This window comes from Macrobrachium rosenbergii, chromosome 6 (assembly GCF_040412425.1).
Source record: "Macrobrachium rosenbergii isolate ZJJX-2024 chromosome 6, ASM4041242v1, whole genome shotgun sequence".
Taxonomy (NCBI): Eukaryota; Metazoa; Arthropoda; class Malacostraca; order Decapoda; family Palaemonidae; genus Macrobrachium; species Macrobrachium rosenbergii.
In genome coordinates this window covers 47937971-47959631 of record NC_089746.1, presented here as the reverse complement: position 1 = coordinate 47959631, position 21661 = coordinate 47937971, and the positions used below count along the sequence as shown (strand labels likewise).

The 21661-nt window shown below is 38.6% G+C and overlaps 2 protein-coding genes across 2 annotated transcripts; both read left to right on the top strand.

The window, feature by feature from the left end:
* Positions 1–1024: 1024 nt before the first annotated feature.
* Positions 1025–15218, top strand: LOC136839524 (uncharacterized). The gene is made up of 17 exons (XM_067105739.1): positions 1025–1201; positions 3291–3446; positions 3641–3754; positions 4524–4709; positions 5670–5793; positions 6430–6513; positions 6760–6807; positions 6966–7013; positions 7634–7749; positions 7980–8096; positions 8205–8297; positions 8971–9079; positions 9338–9501; positions 9865–10041; positions 11785–11842; positions 12364–13165; positions 13231–15218. The coding sequence occupies exons 1-17, from the start codon at positions 1184–1186 to the stop codon at positions 14267–14269; spliced, it is 3453 nt and encodes a 1150-aa protein (XP_066961840.1). The 5' UTR covers positions 1025–1183; the 3' UTR covers positions 14270–15218.
* Positions 14339–15157, top strand: LOC136839840 (uncharacterized). Its single transcript, XM_067106170.1, has one exon. It carries the CDS (start codon positions 14339–14341, stop codon positions 15155–15157), a length of 819 nt encoding a protein of 272 aa, XP_066962271.1.
* Positions 15219–21661: the final 6443 nt, after the last annotated feature.

The window sequence follows — 21661 nt, the reverse complement described above, 5'->3', positions numbered from 1 at the left end:
GGGGAGAAATACAGAAAGAGGAGATCTCTTATTAAAAAAAATAAATTAATAAATTGATAAATGAGTAAAAATGTATTAAAATGCAAGGAGAATAGTATTAAGTAGTAATGCATTGCATCTTCGCTTGAACTTTTGAGGAGATTACTCCCCAGTAAAACGACCTTTTACCTAAAGAGATTCCACGAGATTCCGTCTGCCGAAAACTCATGACCGCATCGATGCCATCGCTCCCAATGACGAACGAACGAAAGGAAGGACCTTGTGCTGGCTATCCGGAAAATCGAGCGGCGGTGTTTACTTGCGGAAGGGGCGAAGCCATTTGTCATTGGGAGATTGCGCAGCGCTTTTATTGGCTGGTACCGGAAAGCCATTAGAGGCGCACAATTAATTATCCAAGCGTTTCTGTTTATGGGCATCTGGCTTGTTTTTAATTAGATTTTTGATTAATGGGGGCGTTGCGTTGCGAGGTATGATTCGAAGTATTTGTGATGTATTTTCGGCCGGCGTGCGAATGGGTGGTATGTGTGTGTGTGCGTGTGTGTTTGTGTGTGTATTTGTGTATTGCATACTATACATATCAAAACTAGCTAAAGAATTCCAGTCAAAGGATTAAAGGAAAATATTGTAAGAAATTACTTTACACTTCGAAAGCCACAGAATATTGGGTGCAATAAGAGCAGAAGTCGTGGTCATACACAGATTAAAACAACCTTAACTGTTTCGTAGCTTGGAAAGCGGCTGTAATGAAGGAGCACCTGTAAACAACTTTTACAAAATCAGGTATCGCTTGAAAATTTACCTATTTATATATTTATTTTCTTAATTTTCTTTATTTCATTCTCTTAGGGATAAAATATGAACTTCTCAAAAGTGATAAGTTTAAATTTTCTACAAAACATTAGGAAAGAACTATTGCCGATCAACTATGCACTCAGCGTTAACAGATAGTTAACTATCCTAGTCGTGGCTACCATTTGACAGTTCGTCTTCCAGTCCTCTTGGAAATCGCCAGGACTCTTTCGCAAGCAGTTGCGGTTAACATTCCCCGCACTCGGACATCTTGGCGTCGCTGGGAGCACAATTACTCAATCCCGTTGACATACACACACAAAAAAAGGAGATCTGGATTCGTGCTCTTGTTGCATGGACGACGCCATCTGATTTTCTCCCGGCGTTTTCCGAAATGTCCTTCAGCATGAAGGTGAGATGGAAGTGATGTGTTAGGTTTCAGAGGGCATGGGAGTGATGGGGTCTTGACGGTTCCTTAAATTAAGTGTTGTGATATCTTCGTGTGCTTTTTTTCTTTTGGTTTAAGGGGCGTGTCTTTTGAGATAGGATTCCTTGCTTCCACCGGGGTCCGGAATCTACCAAAATAAAGATAGCCGGAGACTGTTATTTTTAATAAAAATTTGGAAAAATAACGCAAATTTAGAATGCTTCAAGTTGCAGGATTAACTATAAAGCCTTTTAGAGTTAATGCAGGTTCCTAGAGGAATGAAATATGAACCCATTTTGTGTAATGGTTAACTTTGGATGGTTTGGTATGTTCGTACTGTAGACTTTAATATACTTTTATTTCATAAGGCGGAAGTTTAGAACAATAGTATTGCTCGCCGTGGTTTTTGTCAAACTTGCTATAGATATTTGACTTTATGGAAACTGGTTGACAGTGAACGCCTTTTGCTGATTGTGTAGGTTATGGCATTGATTTACACTTTGGGTAGTTTTGATCAACATGAGCCGACCTGAAAGCGGTTTCGATTAGCAAGTTTCCCGGGTCGACCACTCGTCATATCATCTTTCAAAACCTACATCGAATAATTTTATGCACTGTTCCCACAATGAAGAAATATTTATTGGCCTTAGGCGAAGTTCCCAAAGTTGGCCTAGGCTTACTAGGCTAATTGGCACCAACTGGAAATTTGCATGGTCCAAGGGATTCTAGGCACTTAAGTAATTTTTGGGTATATTTAAGTATATTTAAGTATCCTATCTAGAGCTAATTATAGTTTTCTACTGGCAGCTGAAGTACTATAGTTGGTTGGTTAATTATTTGAAACTTTTTTTAAGTAATTGCAACTGCAGCATCAGCAAGCAAGCATCTGTACAGTAATGGTTGCCATAGGCAACATATATGGTAAATATTTTGAGGTTATCCTCACTTGGCAACTTGACTGCTAAAGCTGTTATACACAGTAACAATCCTAAATCACTTAAACTTGCAGAACGTGAGCAAAACTGTTTTTAATACACTAACCTGGTGATGGTAGTGGATGGCTGCAATGCTACAACTACTGCACCATCTTCTTCTTCTTCTTTTAACGTGCATTTTTCCCATTTTTGTATGGGGTAAGCACGATGCCTTCTTTTGAAGGACTTTCTTGATTTGGCTTTGGGGTAGACCTGTAATCTCGATCGGCTGCCCTGCCTGACATCGCTTAGACCCCGGTAGCGTATGTTTCATGTATCATACCGACCCAACGCCCTTTCTTCCCAGCAGAGTTGTCGTTGCGCGGGGTAGGGCGAGAGTTCGAGACGTGTGAGATGTTTGTTTTTTTAGAAGGTGGTGTAGTGGCTTTGTTTTGTGTGTGTATTTAGTCTGTAACACCCATTTGCTTTTTTAAGCAAACCTATCCGTTGATTACATATATAATCCCGGGATGTCTACACGGATAGCAAAGTGTCTGCCCCTCTGATCAGTCGGCTGCGGATTTGAACCCGCGCCACAGACCTCTACGAAGTCCGAAGCTGCTGCTGTAACCGACTGAGCCATCGAGGCTCCCTACAACTACTGCACCATATATGTTAAATTTTGGATATGCGATTTGTGCTGTCATGCACTCATAGCAATAAGTTTGTATGTTGCTCAGCCTAAATTAAAACCAAAAACCATTCAATAGCAGGAAAAGCTAAGATGGAATATAGGTTAAATTTTGGATATGCGATTTGTGCTGTCATGCACTCGCAGCATTAAGTTTGTATGTTGCTTAGCCTAAATTAAAACCAAAAACCATTCGATAGCAGGAAAAGCCAAGATGGAAGTCTGCATTTCAATATAAACAGAACAATCATTAAGCTTAAACATAAAACTAATTTTGAGAGAATGCTACTTTTCAGCACTTGAGTCTCCGTTGTTTGCAAATTGAAACAGTTCTGCATTTTCATGCTTGATTCATGATATAATTGTGAGACCTAGGCATTGAAGTTGTCAGGACGAAATCTGTTTAATTGTATAATTATATATTAATCTAACTTTAAGAGTACATCAACTTTTCACTTTCCACTCGCAGATCGTTCTGATATGGATGGTGTTTGGGTACTTAAATTCGACCAAAGCCTTTAGGTATGCTTGCCCTTCAAATGCATGGTGTGTCCCGAGCGAAAACTGCAATGATGGCTCAGTGGTACATGCATATAATGCGACAGATTCAAGTCGGTTAGTGGAGGTAATATTTTGTCTCAGTTTTCTACCATTATTTTAAGTGTCTTAAGATATATCCACAGCTTTTGAAATAAAAACTCTTTTCCGTATATATAGAAATCTTGCATTTTGAATTTTTCTTAATCAGTTAAGTTGAATTTAACCTAGTTAACTTTGTATTGTCCATGTCAAATCGTCAATAGAACACTGAAATTCCAGTATGTGTGTGGTGTAATCAGCACAGAGGATTACGTGTGTTGTGCAGAGACGGGACTTTTTAACATCTCAACAGATTACACTCCTTCCAGGACGAACTGGTTTTATCCAAAAGAAGTATGTACCAGTGTCATTTCTATATAAATCTTTTGAGTTTGGAGTTGATAACAGAATTGATCGTAACAGAATTGATCGTACTTTGTACCAGAAGTATGGTATTGACCGTTAATTCTTAATATTACCTTAGCTTTGTTGTGAATTTGAGCTTGCCTAAGTGTAGGATGGCTTTCAACTTCAAAATTGCAAAGACCAGGATTCATAGTGGATAGGATTAGCCTATCATATACTTCAGTATTTTCAATCTATCCTCCTATAATCCCTTTTACTTGCAAATTTATTAAAGATTGTCACGAATCTGAAGCTCTAAACGTAAGGACATACTTTATGGTGTCCTGTTTATTTAATGACGAATCTGTATGAAATTTCCAGCCGGAAAAACTGAATTATAATTTCTAGTATCTTTAGAAGTACCCGCGAAGACCTTCAAGAGGAATGAGCTTTGTGATGTGCTACTGATACAAATGCAATAAGTTCATCAAAGTACCGTGCCTAATAGAATTGCTTGCATACTTAATCTCATTTGATGAATTGTGCGTGGTATAAGCTTAAAAAGATATTTTAAAGATGTGCTCATTCAGGAAATGTGGATTACATTGAAAGGAATTATCATAGTTTAAAGTTTTGGACTTGACCTGTGACGTTCACCAATTTATTCCACATATATTTTACACAGCTCCTAATATTAAAGCATCTATATCTCATTGGCTTAACCAAAACGGTTAATGATTGGTCTTGCAGTACTTTGATATTCACTTTCTTACTGCAGAACGTGACAGTCATACGAGGATTAGTGGTACTACCGTGGCCTGGACATGAGGCGACAGAAGTGACTGTTCCGGATCTCAAGAAGCCACCGCCCATTTGCCCAAGCTACAGTGTGTGCGTTCCTCCAGCTGTATGTCCAGGAGCATCTATTCGTTACAGTGGGGCCCTCATGGGAGATATAATTAATGTAAGTTATTGTTGAAATGCTGTTTGGTATCCATCCAAGGTATGCTTTTCATTAAAGTTGCCAGTGACAAATGTGACCTTTGCAACGTTTTACTTGAAGCAAAATTCATGCAGCTGGGTTATAATTTCTCGAACTTGCTTAGGACAGTATTTAAAAGGGCGAAGCTCAATAGTTGCTTTACTGAAGGCTCTTTCTGTAACTTTTGAAATATTTGATGATCCGTAACTGAATTCCTAAGGTGACAGGTAGCATTTAAAAGGGCGAAGCTCAATAGTTGCTTTACTGAAGCCTCTTTCTGTAACTTTTGAAATATTTGATGACCCGTAACTGAATTCCTAAAGTGACAGGTAGCATTTAAAAGGGCGAAGCTCAATAGTTGCTTTACTGAAGCCTCTTTCTGTAACTTTTGAAATATTTGATGACCCGTAACTGAATTCCTAAAGTGACGGGTAGCATTTAAAAAGGGCCTCTTTCTGTAAAATATTTGATAATCCGTAACAATTCAAAGTGACAGGTAGCATTTAAAAGGGCGAAGCTCAGTAGTTGCTTTACTGAAGGCTCTTTCTGTAACTTTTGAAATATTTGATGACCCGATGAATCCCTAAAGTGACACATTTAAAAGAAGCTCAGTCTTTACTGAAGCTAAACTTGTCGTGATCCGTAACTGAATTCCTAAAGGGGTAGCATTTAAAAGGGCGAAGCTCAATAGTTGCTACATGAAATATTTGATTTAAAAAGTGACAGGTTTTGTTTAGAAACATTTTGTAGCGCTTAATGCTTAGGTTTTAATTTCAGTTTCACCCCAGATTGCCATTCCAGATTAATTGAACATTCACTGATATTAAGACCATTGTTTTCAAGGAAGAATGGCTTGTGATGAAACTATTGTGCGAACTTCAACGCATTGGAACTTTACGTTGCTCATCGTTTAACATCCTGAATTGATGGCTGGTTTTTCAGTTTCAGTATCAGTGTGGACACACCTGGGATACGGTTTCATGGACCTGTTGCTCAGTTCACATATTCATCAATGCCATATATGAAGCCCTGAACAATGCTCCTGTTGTGGCACCCCGATTCGCACGTGAGTTGCAAACGGCAGTTTTTTATCTTATTTACCCTAAGGAAATAAAGTAAACTTCTCACCTTTTGGTCTTTTGGGGTGAGGTTCGGGGAGGCCTTTAAAATTGTTTTAGTCGTTAGAAAAGTCCTATTAATCAGATTTTTGCAAAGGACTAAAATGGTTTTTATAGGCTTACAATATATCATTCAAGAAAAGTGTAATGAAAGTGCATTTGGTGGTGCAGTTGATAAACTTGAAAGAGTAATCTAAAGGTGTCGTTCTCATATAGTTAAAAATATAAATTGAAACGAGTTTTAGGAATTAGGATTTTGATTTTTGCATGCTTCGGAATTTGGACTTGTACACTTTTCAAGGTTTAGAGGGTAACTTGTTTTATCTTTGCTTTAAATAGTAGACACTTTTAAAATATTTTAAGAATTTTAAAATGGTATTCAAAATTTCATTTAATTCAGACTTAATTTAAAACTGTATCATACTTTTACAACAGACATAAAACTATAATTATTATGCTAGACCCATCATAGTGCTTTAAGCTATAAACTAGAATTATTAGAAAGTAACCACCTGAAATTCATCCAGTTTGTTGGATGCTTAAAATATCTAAGGCTAAGTACATAATTTAATTTTTCCTTATAGCTGGCAATATAAACGTAGAAGTAATAAAACACAGCCCAAGAATATTTGATTACAGCAAAACACTCGGCTCCCTTTCTGGTCCACGTAAGTTGAACATTAAACTTAACGTTTGTGCTAATTTAAAGTGTTTTATATGTAAACTGAATCAAAATTTTTTGTCCCTGTTCTAACAATCATAAATTGAATCAAAGTATTTTGTTTGTCCCAATTCTAACAATAATAAATTGAATCAAAAGTATTTTGTTCTTTGTCCTATTCTAAAAATCATGAACTGAATCAAAAGTGATGTTCCTGGTCTCTATTATAACCATCATACCTTTTCTTAAAAAGGTCTCGCCACCTATTCACAAACTCGGAAGCGACGAGAAATCACTGCCAGTGAGTATCTATAGCAGTCGACAATCTTATTTGGCTCTTATGTTCAAATGCTTTGGATTGCTTAGAACTTATCAAAACAGTTGTAGTTTTTTCTTGAGTCTATACATCAATTAACCTCCATAATAGTTTAGATTCTAACGACTTCATAAATTTTCCAGGTGACTTAACAGACGACGCCGAATTAGAAAACGGGATTGAAGTTAACGGTACGTAATTTTTAATCGGTTTATCCTTTGTAGAAAGGTTGGGTGATCAGGCTTCATTGAACGACTTTGATACTATAAAAGACGATATTAGGTAACGCAGCCCATGGTTTATAGCTTTAAGCTTTTAGTCTTTTTTAGTAAAGCATAACAGTAGCAGTTTCAGTGAAGCATAACTGAAATACTGAAATAGGGCAGTTATCTCAGTATAGCATATCTGTAGTACTGAAATAAGACATTTGAAATAAATATGGCTTGCGGTTTTCGTGATGTTTATATTGATTAATTTGGCACCACCCACAAAGTAATACAATAAATTCTCGAAAATATTTAAGCTATACTATATTATGCGGACGTTTCATTTGGATGCATTGCTGTTAGTTCAGAAATTGAATTTTTGTTACTGCTGAGAATATCATTTCCAGCCAAAATATTAAACTGTTGGTGGAAATGGCATGTTGAAAGGAAAGATAATGTTGCCGGAAAATGAAGGCGTTGTATGATGGCGGAAAGTATAAGGTTTCATGTTTAACGTGAAAAGGGCAGGAACGGTTTTCCACGACGTAACGTGTTGCCCATTTTTTCCAGACACCATTATAGTAGTATCTGCCCATTTTTTCCAGACACCATTATAGTAGTATCTGCCGCATTACCATTTGAGTCGGCTCCAGAAAATGGCACTGAATTCAGCGGTCGTTCAGCAGAAGGCACATCATCTCAGTCTATCCCAAGACCAGGCGTACGTTATTTTTAAATTTACGTGATTTTTTCTTAATTAAACTGTCGATGTGAAATGTACTTAGGTTTGGAATTTCATGGTTTATTTAATGTATTTATTAATAGGTACGCAAGTCTGTTGTGTATAAATGCAACCCAAAGCAATTTTGGATCAGTTTTAGCATCCTGAATATTTGGAGGTTTGAGGTAAGATGGATGTTTTCTCGTTACGCAAAGCTCGTTTTCCGATAGGTTCCTTCATCGTGCGGGAAACCCATTGGTCAAGGAATCGCTGCTCATCAGTCCACGCCGTACAACGCGGATCTTACCAATGCAGGCTTAACCAGAGAAGGACAATATCCGTGGCACGTAAGTACAGATACTTCAATGTATTCAAGATTGAATTATAGTAAAAGTGAAAATGAATCAAATGAAAATAAATAAATTCAGTAACTGATTTATGTCAAATTCTTGCAGGTTGCATTACTGACAGTCAACAGGGAATACTTGTGTGGCGGAACAATTGTTGCGGATAGACATGTTATAACTGTGGCGCACTGCGTAGATGCGGTGAGTTGAAATGGAGTAGTGTAGCATATGTTTACGGTTTATATTTCCGTTTTCTCTAGAGCAGAATGACGTAGGAGAACGCAAATTGTAAGATAATTGTTGCAGGGTAAACTATTTTAAATTTCAAGTCCCATTCACCTTTTATGCTAGCTTTCAAGATGTTCTACAGAGAACCTTGTGAAAGTGTCACTTATTCAAATTGACCTAGAATCTTAAGTAAGGTCTACAGTAATTGTTTATAGTGATAGCAAATAACTGTATGCAGGAGACAGAATTTTTATAGCTTTCTCCATGGGCTTTTAATAATTACGCCATCTTAGACTTTTTTGTAATGTTGAAAATTCACGTAGTTGTGCTCTTACTAGATTACATTAGTTCTCTCTCTCGTCCTGAAACTAGCATATCCGGTACCAATTACCATTTAATTGGATCGTTTAAAGGTTTCAGTTTACGATGAAACCTAAGTTCATTGTCTAAAAAGGTAGAATCGCAAACAGTCTTGGTGTGAGGGAGGTAGCTAAAATTTTTTAACATTATAGGCTCAGACTTACTGGTTTTCAAACATCCTATAGTAGTTGATGAAAAAACATCCTATAGTAGTTCATATTTCATCATTATCATAAATACGTGATGACTCCCTCTATATCCTTGTTTTTTTTTCCACGAACTTCAGTACACTGCGCAGGCGTTAAGGGTAAGAGTCGGAGATTACGACCTGACGAGCAACACGGAGAGTCAGCCGTCTTACGATGTTGAACTCACAAGTATTGTTTTCCATCCCAGTAAGTCCAGAGGCTTTTTGTTATTCAAAACACAAACTGAAAGACTTGAGATTTTATGCGTACAACTTGAACTAGTTTAATTAAATATTCAACGAACACTCGTAAAAGCTGACGTAGGTCCAAAAGAATGGAGTTAATCCTCAAGTTTTATTGGCCACAATCAAAAATCGACAAGGGATCCTTGAAATTTAGAGTGCAGATATGCCTAAGGCACAAGGTTTTCTTAAAGTTTTACCGATGAATCATCTTCGTCTGCAGATTATACCAAACCTACCCTTAAGTCAGACCTGGCTGTCTTGGTTTTGAAGTTTTCAGTCCTGTCACTTCCGAATGTTGCCCGAGTATGTTTCCCAGGGGAAGGAGCGGCGTCAGATAAACAGGAATGCTATGTTCCCGGCTGGGGATCGGTCACACCAGCCAGGGTAAACCTTTTAATTTACTGTTATGTATTTTTCCCCTTGTCACTGTTAGTGCAACCATAAATTAGAACATTATCTTATCGTAAAAATTTGAACTATATTAGAGAAATTTCTTTGAACAGCATAGATGGATTACCTTTTTTTTATTGTTACACATTAGTGAATTGCAAATAAATATCGATCTCTTGTTAGACTGTGTGCCAATTGGACAGTGTCCAGGATATTTTTCAATGAGAAACGATTGTATCTTGTCTAGTTTTGAGTCATGTGTGTCAAAAGGAAGTAATTTGTCTTGATTGCTGTGTTTTTACTGAATAAGTAAAACAAAAATGGTGGTTACTATATTCTGAACTGCTTTTTATACAGCAAGGCTCTCCCAGAATCACAAATTTCCATCCAGTTTTAAAGGACTCCGGCCTGGTGCTTGTGGGATCAGACAGATGCGAGCAACAGCTAAGGAAAGTGAAATCATTAGGAGTGTTCTTCAAGCTGTTACCAGGAGTTACTTGTGTCAAAGGTCTTCATCAGAGAGATTCTTGCCATGTAAGTTCTTAAACGGAAGATAATCTGCCCGTAGTGGAAGCTTTGTGCGGTTATACAGAAAGAAGTACAGGAACAATTAAATGTTCACTGGATTGCTTACATGCAAGATTAAATCGTTACTCTTCGTTTTAGCTTTAAGTAGTTCCTCGTTGGACGAGTCGATAGAGTTCTCGGCTAGCACTCTGCTAGGCCCGAGTTCGAGTCTCCGGCCGGCCAATGAAGAATTAGAGGAATTTATTTCTGGTGACAGAAATTCATTTCTTGGTATAATGTGGTTCGGATTCCACAGTAAGCTGTAGGTCCCATTGCTAGGTAACCAATTGGTTCTTAGCCACGTAAAATAAGTCTAATCCTTCGGATCAGCCCTGAGAGAGCTGTTAATCAGCTCAGTGGTCTGGTTAAACTAACGTATACTTAACTTTAGCTTTATGTGAATGGTCACATAAAACCTCTGGGAAAACTGCTTTTAAAATTTATATCACCTTAGGCATGGGGTTTAAAATTTTCTTAATTTTTTTAAAATTGATATCAAATTAAAACTTGTATATTAGTTTGCTGCTTTAAAATTTTTGGCATTAAATATTCAGTACCAACCCAATAACTTATCCTTGGGCTGAAAATGGAGATTTTAAAATTGAAAAATAAACTTTTCACCTTAGTATTTGCTGCAAGTTTATTTTTTTTACAATTTTCTTAATGTAAAAGCTATATTTTTACTAAACCACCACCCATTCATACTCAAACCTATGAAGTACCATCTGAGATGAGTAAATTAAAACTTGTATATTAAACTTGTCACCACCATACTACAGCTCCTTCATACTCAAACTTGGCACCACCTTAAATATTCAAACTACCAACCTCCTTCAATAACTTATCACCTCCTTCATACTGAGCACTGAACCTCCTAGTAAATAACCACCTCCTTCATCTCAAAATCTGAAAAAATGTAAACTTTTCATCTTGGGAGTTCTGCAGATCCCAGTTTCACCTCATTCATACTCAAACTTGGCATCACCTCATTCATACTCAAACTTGGCACCACCTCATTCATACTCAAACTTGGCATCACCTCATTCATACCCAAACTTGGCACCACCTCCTTCATACCCAAACTTGGCACCACCTCCTTCATACTCAAACTTGGCACCACCTCATTCATACTCAAACCTGGCACCACCTCATTCATACTCAAACTTGGCACCACCTCCTTCATACTCAAACTTGGCACCACCTCCTTCATACTCAAACTTGGCACCACCTCATCCATACTCAAACTTGGCACCACCTCATCCATACTCAAACTTGGCACCACCTCCTTCATCCATACCACCTCAAAAACTTGGCACCACCTCATCCATACTCAAACTTGGCACCACCTCCTTCATCCATACCACCTCAAAAACTTGGCACCACCTCATTCAAACTACCACCTCAAAAACTTGGCACCACCTCATTCATACTCAAACTTGGCACATCACGCAAACTCAAACCTCTGTAAGTTTGCCTTGAGTACGTAGTCTGTGGTTGTATATTGGTATAAAATTAGTCTTTGCTGCCCTTTTGTCCAGAGAAGAGCAGTAGATAAGTTTTAATAGTGCCTATTTAGTGTTTCATGAAGCATTTGCATTAAACAAAGCTCTGTTCCATATGCATATCCCTAGAATTTTGAGAATTTCTCCTAGAATTTTGAAGTCAGAGCTGACTGTGCTAACTGCACCTTCTCTTTTGTATGTCTCGCAGGGAGATGGTGGAAGTGGTTTGGTTTGCAGGACTGTTGCTGGAGAGTTTGTTTTGCAAGGTAAATTATACAGTACTTGGTTTGTTTTGGTGGTTGTGCAATATCTTGTCAATAGCATTGTGAACAGAAGTTATGTAGAGAAAAATTTGCAAAGAAGTATTAAGAGACACGAATTGCAATACTGATTTTGTGAACAGAAGGTTTTTTTTTTGTTATAATGGCTAATGCTAATCGTTGGTTGGCTAGTCAACAGAATTTAGTCTAGATAAATAAATAATGCTTAAAGTAAAACCGTAATGGTAAATTCTAGTTATGGCTGCTTAAAACCTGCCAAAGAAATTGGATGTAATTGTGTAAAACAGAATAATTTACTGTTAAATGCTGAGGCAATGGAGCGAGTTTTATATTTACTGTTAAATGCTGAGGCAATGGAGCTAGTTTTATATAAGTTAAATGTTACAAAACTTTTACCAAGAGCCATTTCTCATTAAATTTAAAAGTGTTTTCCAATTACACTTAAAATTTCTGGTATTTATCCAGAAAACACAAGTGCTATATTCTCAGACATAATACATTTACAGGTCTGATATCGTGGAGTGCTGGATGCGACAGAGGCCTTCCAACTGCTTTAGTTGATGTTGGCTTCTATGCAGATTTCATCTTGAATGTCATTAGAGGGGTACCTTTCTTAGGTTCGACATCATTCAGTGATGGTACATCTTCAAATAATTCGAGATTTGGTTTTAATTTCCAAGGTGCTTCAAGTCAGTCCAGTGTCTATGGTACCTTTCAACATTCCTCATTCAACAGTGCACAGTCCTCATTCGGCAGTGCTTATCAGAGCTCGTTTAGTGGTAGCCAACAAGTTAGTGGCAGTACGCAACAAAGTGGTGCATTGTTTGGTCAGTATTCTAGTGGTAATGTACAGCAAACTGGGAATTATGCTGCCAGTAGTAGTTCAAGTACAGGACAAACTGAACAAAGTTATCAAGGTGGTTATGCCTCAACCAGTCAAGGTATAAACACAAACATAAACACAAATCAGAATACTAACACTTATGGAGGTGCTCAAGGGAGCACTTCAGGGGTACTCAGGGGGCCACTTATGGAAGCACTCAGGGGGCCACTTATGGAAGCACTCAGGGGGCCACTTATGGAAGCACTCAGGGGGCCACTTATGGGAGCACTCAGGGGGCCACTTATGGGAGCACTCAGGGGCCACTTATGGAGCACTCAGGGGGCCACTTATGGAAGCACTCAGGGGGCCACTTATGGGAGCACTCAGGGGGCCACTTATGGGAGCACTCAGGGGGCCACTTATGGGAGCACTCAGGGGGCCACTTATGGGAGCACTCAGGGGGCCAATTTTGGGAGCACTCAGGGGCCACTTTATGGGACTGCTCACTCGTAGGAACTGCTCAGGCCAACTACTACTGGGAGCGCTCAAGGGTCGTTTATGGAAGCACTCAGGGGGCAATTTTGGAAGCCCCCAGGGGCCACTTTATGGAACTGCTCAGGGGCTGCGTTTGGGAACTGCCCTCAGGGGGCCACTACGGGAACGCTCAGGGGCCACCTTATGGGAATGCTCAGGGGCCACCTATGGAATGTTCAGGGGCCACTTACGGGAATGTTCAGGGGCCACCTATGGAACTGCTCAAGGAACTACGTATGGAACTGCTCACGGAACTACTTATGGAACTGCTCAAGGAACTACGTATGGAACTGCTCAAGGAACTACTTACGGAACTGGTCAAGGAACTACTTACGGAACTGCTCAAGGAACTACTTATGGAACTGGTCAAGGAACTACTTATGGAAGTGTTGAAGGAACTGTTTATGGAAGCGCTCAGGGAACAGTTTATGGAAGCGCTCAAGGAACTGCTTACAGCAGCACTCAAGGGACCAGTTATGGAAGTACTCAAGGAGGAATTTACGGGGGCACTTATGGCCAAACTAAATATAGTAGTGGACAGGACTATGGACAGGACTACCCAAGTCAAAGGTATGGCTACAAAGACCAGTTTGATTCAGGATACCATAGAGGTGGTTTTGACTCGGGATATGCAATTGGGGGAGAGTATGGTAATAAAAATATTGAGCAGAGTTACGGAAGTTTGTATAATACTGAGAAATATGAAAACTTTGGTGGATATAGATCAAAAGGCAAATTTAAAGATGAGTATGACCCACAAGAGCTCGTGGATAAACATAATTACAAAAAACTTAAACACGAAGCTAATATCAAGAGAGACTTTTATGATGGTTTTTCAGGTGCTTATGATGGGTACCCCAATGGTGATCACAAAGGTAGATACGATGAGGCATATTTTGATACTTTTGAAGAATACCTTGGGAAGTATGATAAAGATCTCCACCATGGGAACAGATATAAAGGATACAATGACTTTGGTTATGATAACAAGTTCAACACTGGTTATGGTTATGGCAACAAGCCTGACAACGGCTATGGCTATGATGACCAGCTAGACACTGGGTATGGCTACGGCGACAAACTCAATACCGGCTTTGGCTACAGTGACAAGCTAGGCACTGGCTATGGCGATAAGCTTGGCTCTGGTACTGGCTATGGGTACGGCGACAAGCTCGACACTGGCTATGGCTTCGGCGACAAGCTCAACACTGGCTATGGCTTATGGCAAAAAGCTCGACATTGGCTATGGTTACAACACTGGCTATGGTGACAAGGATGACTCGAGCTACCGCTATGGCGACAGCTCCAGTGACGACTTTGGCAGTAATCGTGGTTACAGATACGAGGAAAGTTATGGTGGGTATGGTTCTAATTACAACAAATTCAGCAGTTATGGTACAGATAACAAAGATGACTCGTATAAATCTGGCTATGAGAACAAGCATGACAATTACGGCTTCAAGCAAGGTAGCTACGGCTCTGCTTATGAAAATAAGTATGATGGTTACGAATCTGGTGCTTTGTACGAGGACAGACACGAAGGCTATGGAGACAATTACGCCCAAACATCTAGCAGTAAATGGGGAAGCTATGGAGAAAGCAGTGGGTACAGCCAGAGTTACTCAAAGTCAGACTACACCACAAGTAATTCGTTTGATTATGAAAAAGAACATAACGCATGGCACAACAAGTACAAGGAAGTCAATACAAAACCTCATGAGGCTTGGCATGTGAAGTACAGCACGGGTTCAAATGCATATGGAAATGTTAATGCTGGAGGAGCTACTGAAAACCTCCGACAACTTGCAAGACAAGCTGACGGGTCTGTCGCAGATGAAAATGAGGCTGCGGACTCGGATGGAGTCACTAACAGTTCTCCAGAACAGAGCATAGTTGGATATCTGAAGAAAAGGTATGTGAGAAATGCTACTGCGGAAAGCTAAAATTAAGTGGATCTTTGTGATACAGAATTTAAATGTACTTTTAATAAACATTACCAGTTCGTCTCGAGTATCCTTTGGTCATAGATAATTTGAAATTTCTACAAATTCTGAATATAAGAAAATTTTGAAGTGAAAACTATAGTTTATGGAAATATTAAAAAATATTTCTGAAAATAAGTTCTAAGTTCTGAACCTTTCAAAAGGCTTGATATAAGTATGATTTAAATTACTGTAAGAGTACCATTCTAATGCCTCGTAAAGCATTCAAAGTCTGTTAGTGAGAGCAATTTGAATGCTTAACCTTGAATTTATCAAAGAATTATTAGATCCCATTACAATACTGTTGATATACTGCAATCACTTTAACCTAAAATTAAGAAAAAATATAAAAATGAATTTGTTCACTATTCTGGACATGTGACCTAATGGATAGCCTGGTAGGCAAGATACCTAGATAAGTACAAAGTATATATCTAAAATGGGAAAATCAGAACTACGTTGGATCTGTGTTGAAAGCGTTGCACGAAATTCCGTAAAGACGTTTTTCGATTTGTACCCTTTGACTAAAATCTCTGCTGTAGGTTTTGTAGCTGAAGGTCTTGTAAGGTCTTGTAAAGTTTATAATTGGTAATGCAACTTGTCTGAATAAGTAATTAAATATAGCAACATGCCTTATTTTTACTTTCATTGCCAAAACTCCCGGCTACACAAGTAACTTGATTATGAAACTTTAGTTTGTCTCGATGCCATCCTATCTGGAGGTAGCTTGTTGAAAAGGTTTTATGGGTCACTTTCTACAACTCCAGAAGTTTAGTTCCCCCAGCCAACTGAATGCGAGAGAGGAAACTCTTGAGTATTTTGTCTTGTCCGTGTATTAGTGCTGTCCCTAAAAGAAAGAGGCACTTATTTTGGGAGGAATATGGATGCTCATCTAATGTGGTCGAAATTTTAATTGACAGCCTCTTGAACTGAAAGTACGGGGCAATAATTGGTCATTAGAAAGTTTCATTTAACATATTGTTTTAACTTTTATCATTCTCAAAATTAATACAAATAGCCAGACTTGGAGGGATCACGAGGTAATGACACTAAGAAAAATTTGATGACTGCGGTGAGTTAATGAAGTATTGTCATGATCGTTAAATGATCTCTTAAAATCCTGCTCTAGATACGAATGTATCTGGTGGTAAACCTGTTCGTCAGTGGGTTTCGACAACAGAAGAAGACCAATTATTGGTGTACACGACGCCATGCACGTAAAGGAAACCCATTATGAAGAAGGTGGGTGGTGAACGTTGGCGTCTGTGGGCGGACTGGTTGACACTAGTTCTTGGGTGGTGGACTGGGAGAGAGAGAGAGAGAGAGATACAGTAAAGGAACTGGTCACGGCTTCCTCATACTCCTCCCTCCTCCTCACCCCTCTCTTCCACCTCCACCTCCTACTATTCCTTATCTCGCCTCCTCACTTCCTCTTACTCAAGAATCAGAAGGCTTGATACTCCTCCAAAACCTAAACAACCCATCCCAGCCCTCTTGCCACGCCCCACCCCTCCCACCATTCCTCTCTTACCTGAATTGCCATGCATATGGGTTACACCTGTGAAAAGAAATACAGTAATTGAGGGGTAACTACTGAAGTATTGATTCTGGATTTAATCCTAGGAATTTTATCTTGGAAAACGTCTGAGTTGCAACGAATTGTTTGGTCTAAGTCGACAAAAATGTATACATTTAAATGTCATCAATTGGAAAGTTAACAAGGCAATGAACCTGTCATCAAAGTGTTTTTTTATTTACGATGAGTTTATGCTTAAATGAAATGCGGAGAAAATTACTTCTTTAACGAAAAATTATAAGACAAGGTAGTGATTCATTAGTGACTATCCCATATAAATACAGAACATTTTGTATATTTTGCTAAACGATTTGATTCACCATTGACAATGAACTGAATTTTAACAAAGATGTCTTCCCTTCTTTCATGTTACATGAATCTTATCTGGAAATTTTCGTTTTTTAATCGATTTCTCCCGCAAACAACTAGTTGTCGTTTCGTCTGCAACTTGTTTTTTTTTCTTTCATTTGTGATGTTGACTAGACATTCGCCTGCTTATTTGCCTTCTCTTATGAACCCAGAGTTGTTTTAACCTCTGAACGCCCCTCCTTAAAAGGGGCTCCTGTATAAACCAATATGAATTTTCTTCTCCGGAGAGCAGTCAGGCATAATAGAATTATTGTACTATATGCAAACGTACATGCGAAGCGATGGTACAGTTAGGACACGCACATATATGTGAATATATATGTGATCAAGCGCAAACGCCAACACAGGAGTACACAACACTTCTTGTTTCACAGGAGTGTAACCGAACAATGATTAATGACGATAATTTTATTTATTTAACCAATACTGAATTTTATTTCTTCAGTGCGCTCTGCCTTACTTTACAAATTAACATCCATTTCTGGGTACAACTGTTGGCAAAGTTAATAGCAAATTTTCTAGTTTCCTGATATTGTCTTGTTTCACAGGAATGTGTCCGTATATTGAATAATAACGATCACTTTTATGGCAATAATCAACGATTTATACAATCATCTTGTATCCCTCAGTTGCTCATACTGTACTGTACTTTTGTTTCTCAGATTGCTATACTAACATGCTTTATAACCTCTGCCAGATACCGGAGTAATAGGAAGTCGAAGTCATTAAGATAACGTACGTTGTTTTGTTCCAGCCATTTGGCTTTGGTAATAAAAAATTTGGTTTTATGCACCTTTCTGCGAGATAACGTTCCTGATGAAGTCGACTGAGTTTTTTTCAATTACCTGTTCAAGCGCTAAATTTGAGTTTGACTGGAATAAGTCAATGTTGATATCTCTGTTCCACAAGCAAAGACGAAATGAAGTAAAATATTATTCCCTATATCAACAATGGGCCGAAATGGACGGAGTTACTAATTATTATTATTATTATTATTATTATTATTATTATTATTATTATTATTATTATTATTATATTTGACAATACCCATAAGATAATTCTTTGAGACAATAATTCAAAAAAGCCTCATTTCGTGAAGTGTTGTTGAGCAGAAGTAACGGAAGTGAGTTGAACGAAATCCAAGTTGAAGTGTTGCAAGTGCCACAGAAAGCGAGCAGTGCGCTTTGTACCTAAATAAACAAACCTCACGTGTTGTGTTCCTACGAAAGGATTTTAACAAGATGGTTAGGCGTTGGTGTTGTGTGTGGGTGACACCTGCAATCAAGTGGTGTCCCCGCAGGTGAAGTAAGCGCATTCAAGGTGAATGCAGGCAGGGGCGTTACAGCTTTTATCACGGCAATAAGCTCTCTCTCGGGGAAAAAATGAATTCTCGAAACTGTACTGTGACATCATCTCTTACTTTGTGTTTAAGAAGGAAAATGTTGCGTAGCTCAGAATAATAAATGGCAAAATGAGTGAGATTTGGAACACGTGAGATCATACAAGAATTTATAATCATTATAAGTTTTCTATGATTGAATCAGTGATTTTGTGAATTTACCTAATGGGGTGGTGCCTGCAGTGCATCTCACACGGTGCACTGAAGACTTTATCTAGGGATCTTTGCAGTGTTCCTTCGGTCCCGAGCTGCAACTCCTTTCATCCCCTTTTACTGTACCTCTGTTCATATTCTCTGTCTTCGATTTTTGTTTCACGGTGCAACTGTGAGGTTTTTTTCCTGTTACACCATTAAAGCCCTTTTACTCTCAATTTCCCTTTCAGCGTTGAATGACCTCATAGGTCCCAGCGCTGGGCTTTTGGCCTAAATTTTATATTCCAGTCCTGATATTAATGATTACTTATTGTAATCATTCCCCATAATATCGGTTTCAGTTGCTTTTAATGTATTACTGTGTGTTTATAGGAAATGATCCACTCTGTATAAATATATTGACTCATCTTGGAAACAGAACGAATCGCATTGACGCTTTAAGACACAGGTGCATCGAAAATCAGGTATTTGAAGTTCAAAAGTGTTTGTGATATAGATAAATTTGATTATTGTAATGATATGAATAATACTTTCAACAATATATATTTAAACTTTTGTAAACAAAGAACGAATGGCTAAGACAAAAGGATAAGATTCTTTTGGTGACGGACGTAAATAAGGACGACGGTAATAAAAAAAAAATTGTAAAAATGATAGGCTGCAACAGAAGCTGAACGAAAACAGTGAATAAAAGAATGTAAAACAAAATACAGGATACAAAGCGAACAGTACTGAAAGGATGAAAAGGTTGTAAGAGAGAATGAAATAAAACAAAAAAAGTAAAGGAAAAGAGAGAAAAAATTAAAAAGGATCATCACAGATTCTGATATCGGCACAAGGTCAGAGGTCACGAGAATTCCCAAGATGGCGACGTCTGTAAAAGGAGACGGGGCAAAAATGGTGAGTCTCTACGATGCTTGTCCCTTACTCTCTTCTTTTCCTTCAAATATAGGCACTGTTTATTCTTTAAGTTCCTCATAAATGCTCATCGCCGCCCCCTCCCCTCCCTCAACAACAGCTGTTCTGTCTACATCACTTCATTTTGTTCAAGTTTCTGTTTTGATTCAAATGGCCCATTCAAATGGCACTGAAGTTTTCAGATTAATTTTTTAGACCTCACTTATACTAACTTTATTATTCCACATTTTTTTTATTGTTTACTTTTAATGTTTAGAAATTTCAAGGTACCTTGTCCAGCATCCACTACATAATGACTTCTTTACTGTAGTAGTTATGAAATTCCATTTTAACCCAAGTTTTAGCACCTTTGTCATTGGTAGACGCCTCTACTCGGTGAACTGTTTCTTGGAGGGATACTTCTCATATGGCATCGGTGGATGGGAGGGGGTGTGTCGTTGTTCGACGTCATGACAGAGAGAGAGAGAGAGAGAGAGAGAGAGAGAGAGAGAGAGAGAGAGAGAGAGAGAGAGAGGAGAAAAGTTATACTGCCGTCCTCAGGTATTCCGTTTGCAGATGCTACTCCGGCGACTTCTGAAGGTAATGAAGGGAATAGTGAGGATTTCATACATCTTGTTAATTTCGGCGGAAATGCCTGATCATACAGATCTAATGAAGAACAGTAGTCTGTGGTAGCGTCCAAAATTTCAACTGATTTTAACAGCGTACGGCGGTCTAAGCTAATTCTCCCTAGTGCTTAAATATTGCGCCTTCCTGTAGAAAGTAAGAAAGACCTATGACGAGACGGGTGGTTGTCTTGCCGATGTATGAATGAGGCATCCTCTAGTTTGGCATTTGAACCGGTATATGACTTTCTGTCTCTTCAGGCCTTACCTGCATAAAAGAGACAGCCACCACAGTAATATCTAGAAAAAAGGGACAGTCACCACAGTAGTACCTACATAAAAGGGACAGTCACCACAATAATACCTAGATACAAGGGACAGTTACCACAGTAATACCTGGGTAAAAGGGACAGATAGAACAGTAATACCTGGATAAAAAGGACAGTCATCACAGTAATACATGGATAAAAGGGACAGGCATCACAGTAATAACTGGCATCACAGTAATAACTGGATAAAAGTAATACTGGATAAAAGGGACAGTCACCACAGTAACACATGGATAAAAGGGGCAGACAGTACAGTAATACATGGATAAAAGGGACAGACAATACAGTAATACCTGGTTAAAGGGGACAGACAGCACAGTAATACTTGGTTAAAGGGGACAGACAGCATAGCAATACCTGGATAAAAGGAACAGTCATCACAGTAATACCTGGATAAAAGGGACAGACAGTACAATAATATCTGGTTAGGTGACAGACACAACAGTAATACTTAGTTAAAGGTGTCAGACAACATAGTAATACCTGGATAAAAGGGACAGTCACCACAGTAATACCTAGATAATAGGCACAGTCACCACAGTAATACTTGGATAAAAGGTACAGTTACCGCAGTAATATCTGGATAAGAGGGACAGACAGCACAGAAATACTGGATAAAAGGGACAGTCACCACAGTAATACCTGGACAACAGGGGCAGACAGTACAGTAATACCTGGATAAAAGGGACAGACAGTACAGTAATATCTGACTAAAGGTGACAGTCAGCACAGTAATACCTGGTTACAGGTGTCAAGCAGAACAGTAATACTTAGAGAAAAGGATCAGCCACCACAGTAATACCTAGATAAGAGGGACAGTCACTTCAGTAATACTTGGATAAAAATGACAGTCACTACAGTAATACCTGGATAAAAAGGGACAGACAGAACAGTAATGACTGGATAAAAGGGATAGTTTTCACAGTAATTTCTGGATAAAAGGGACAGTCATCACAGTAATAACTGGATAAAAGGGACAGTCAGTACAGTAATGCCTGGATAAAAGGGACAGTCAGTACAGGTAATCCCTGAATAAAAGGGACAGTCACCACAGTAATACCTGTCTGTTCACCCACAACTGTTCGGAGGGTGAACGTCGCATGAAAAAAGTAGAAC

Excerpts from the sequence above, each read along its gene's own strand:
- LOC136839840 (XM_067106170.1), top strand. The coding sequence starts at position 14,339 with ATGGCGATAAGCTTGGCTCTGGTACTGGCTATGGGTACGGCGACAAGC.
- LOC136839524 (XM_067105739.1), top strand. Across the intron at positions 8,097-8,204 it reads AAGGACAATATCCGTGGCAC|GTTGCATTACTGACAGTCAA; the intron begins GTAAGTACAGAT and ends AAATTCTTGCAG. Across the intron at positions 11,843-12,363 it reads TGGAGAGTTTGTTTTGCAAG|GTCTGATATCGTGGAGTGCT; the intron begins GTAAATTATACA and ends ATACATTTACAG.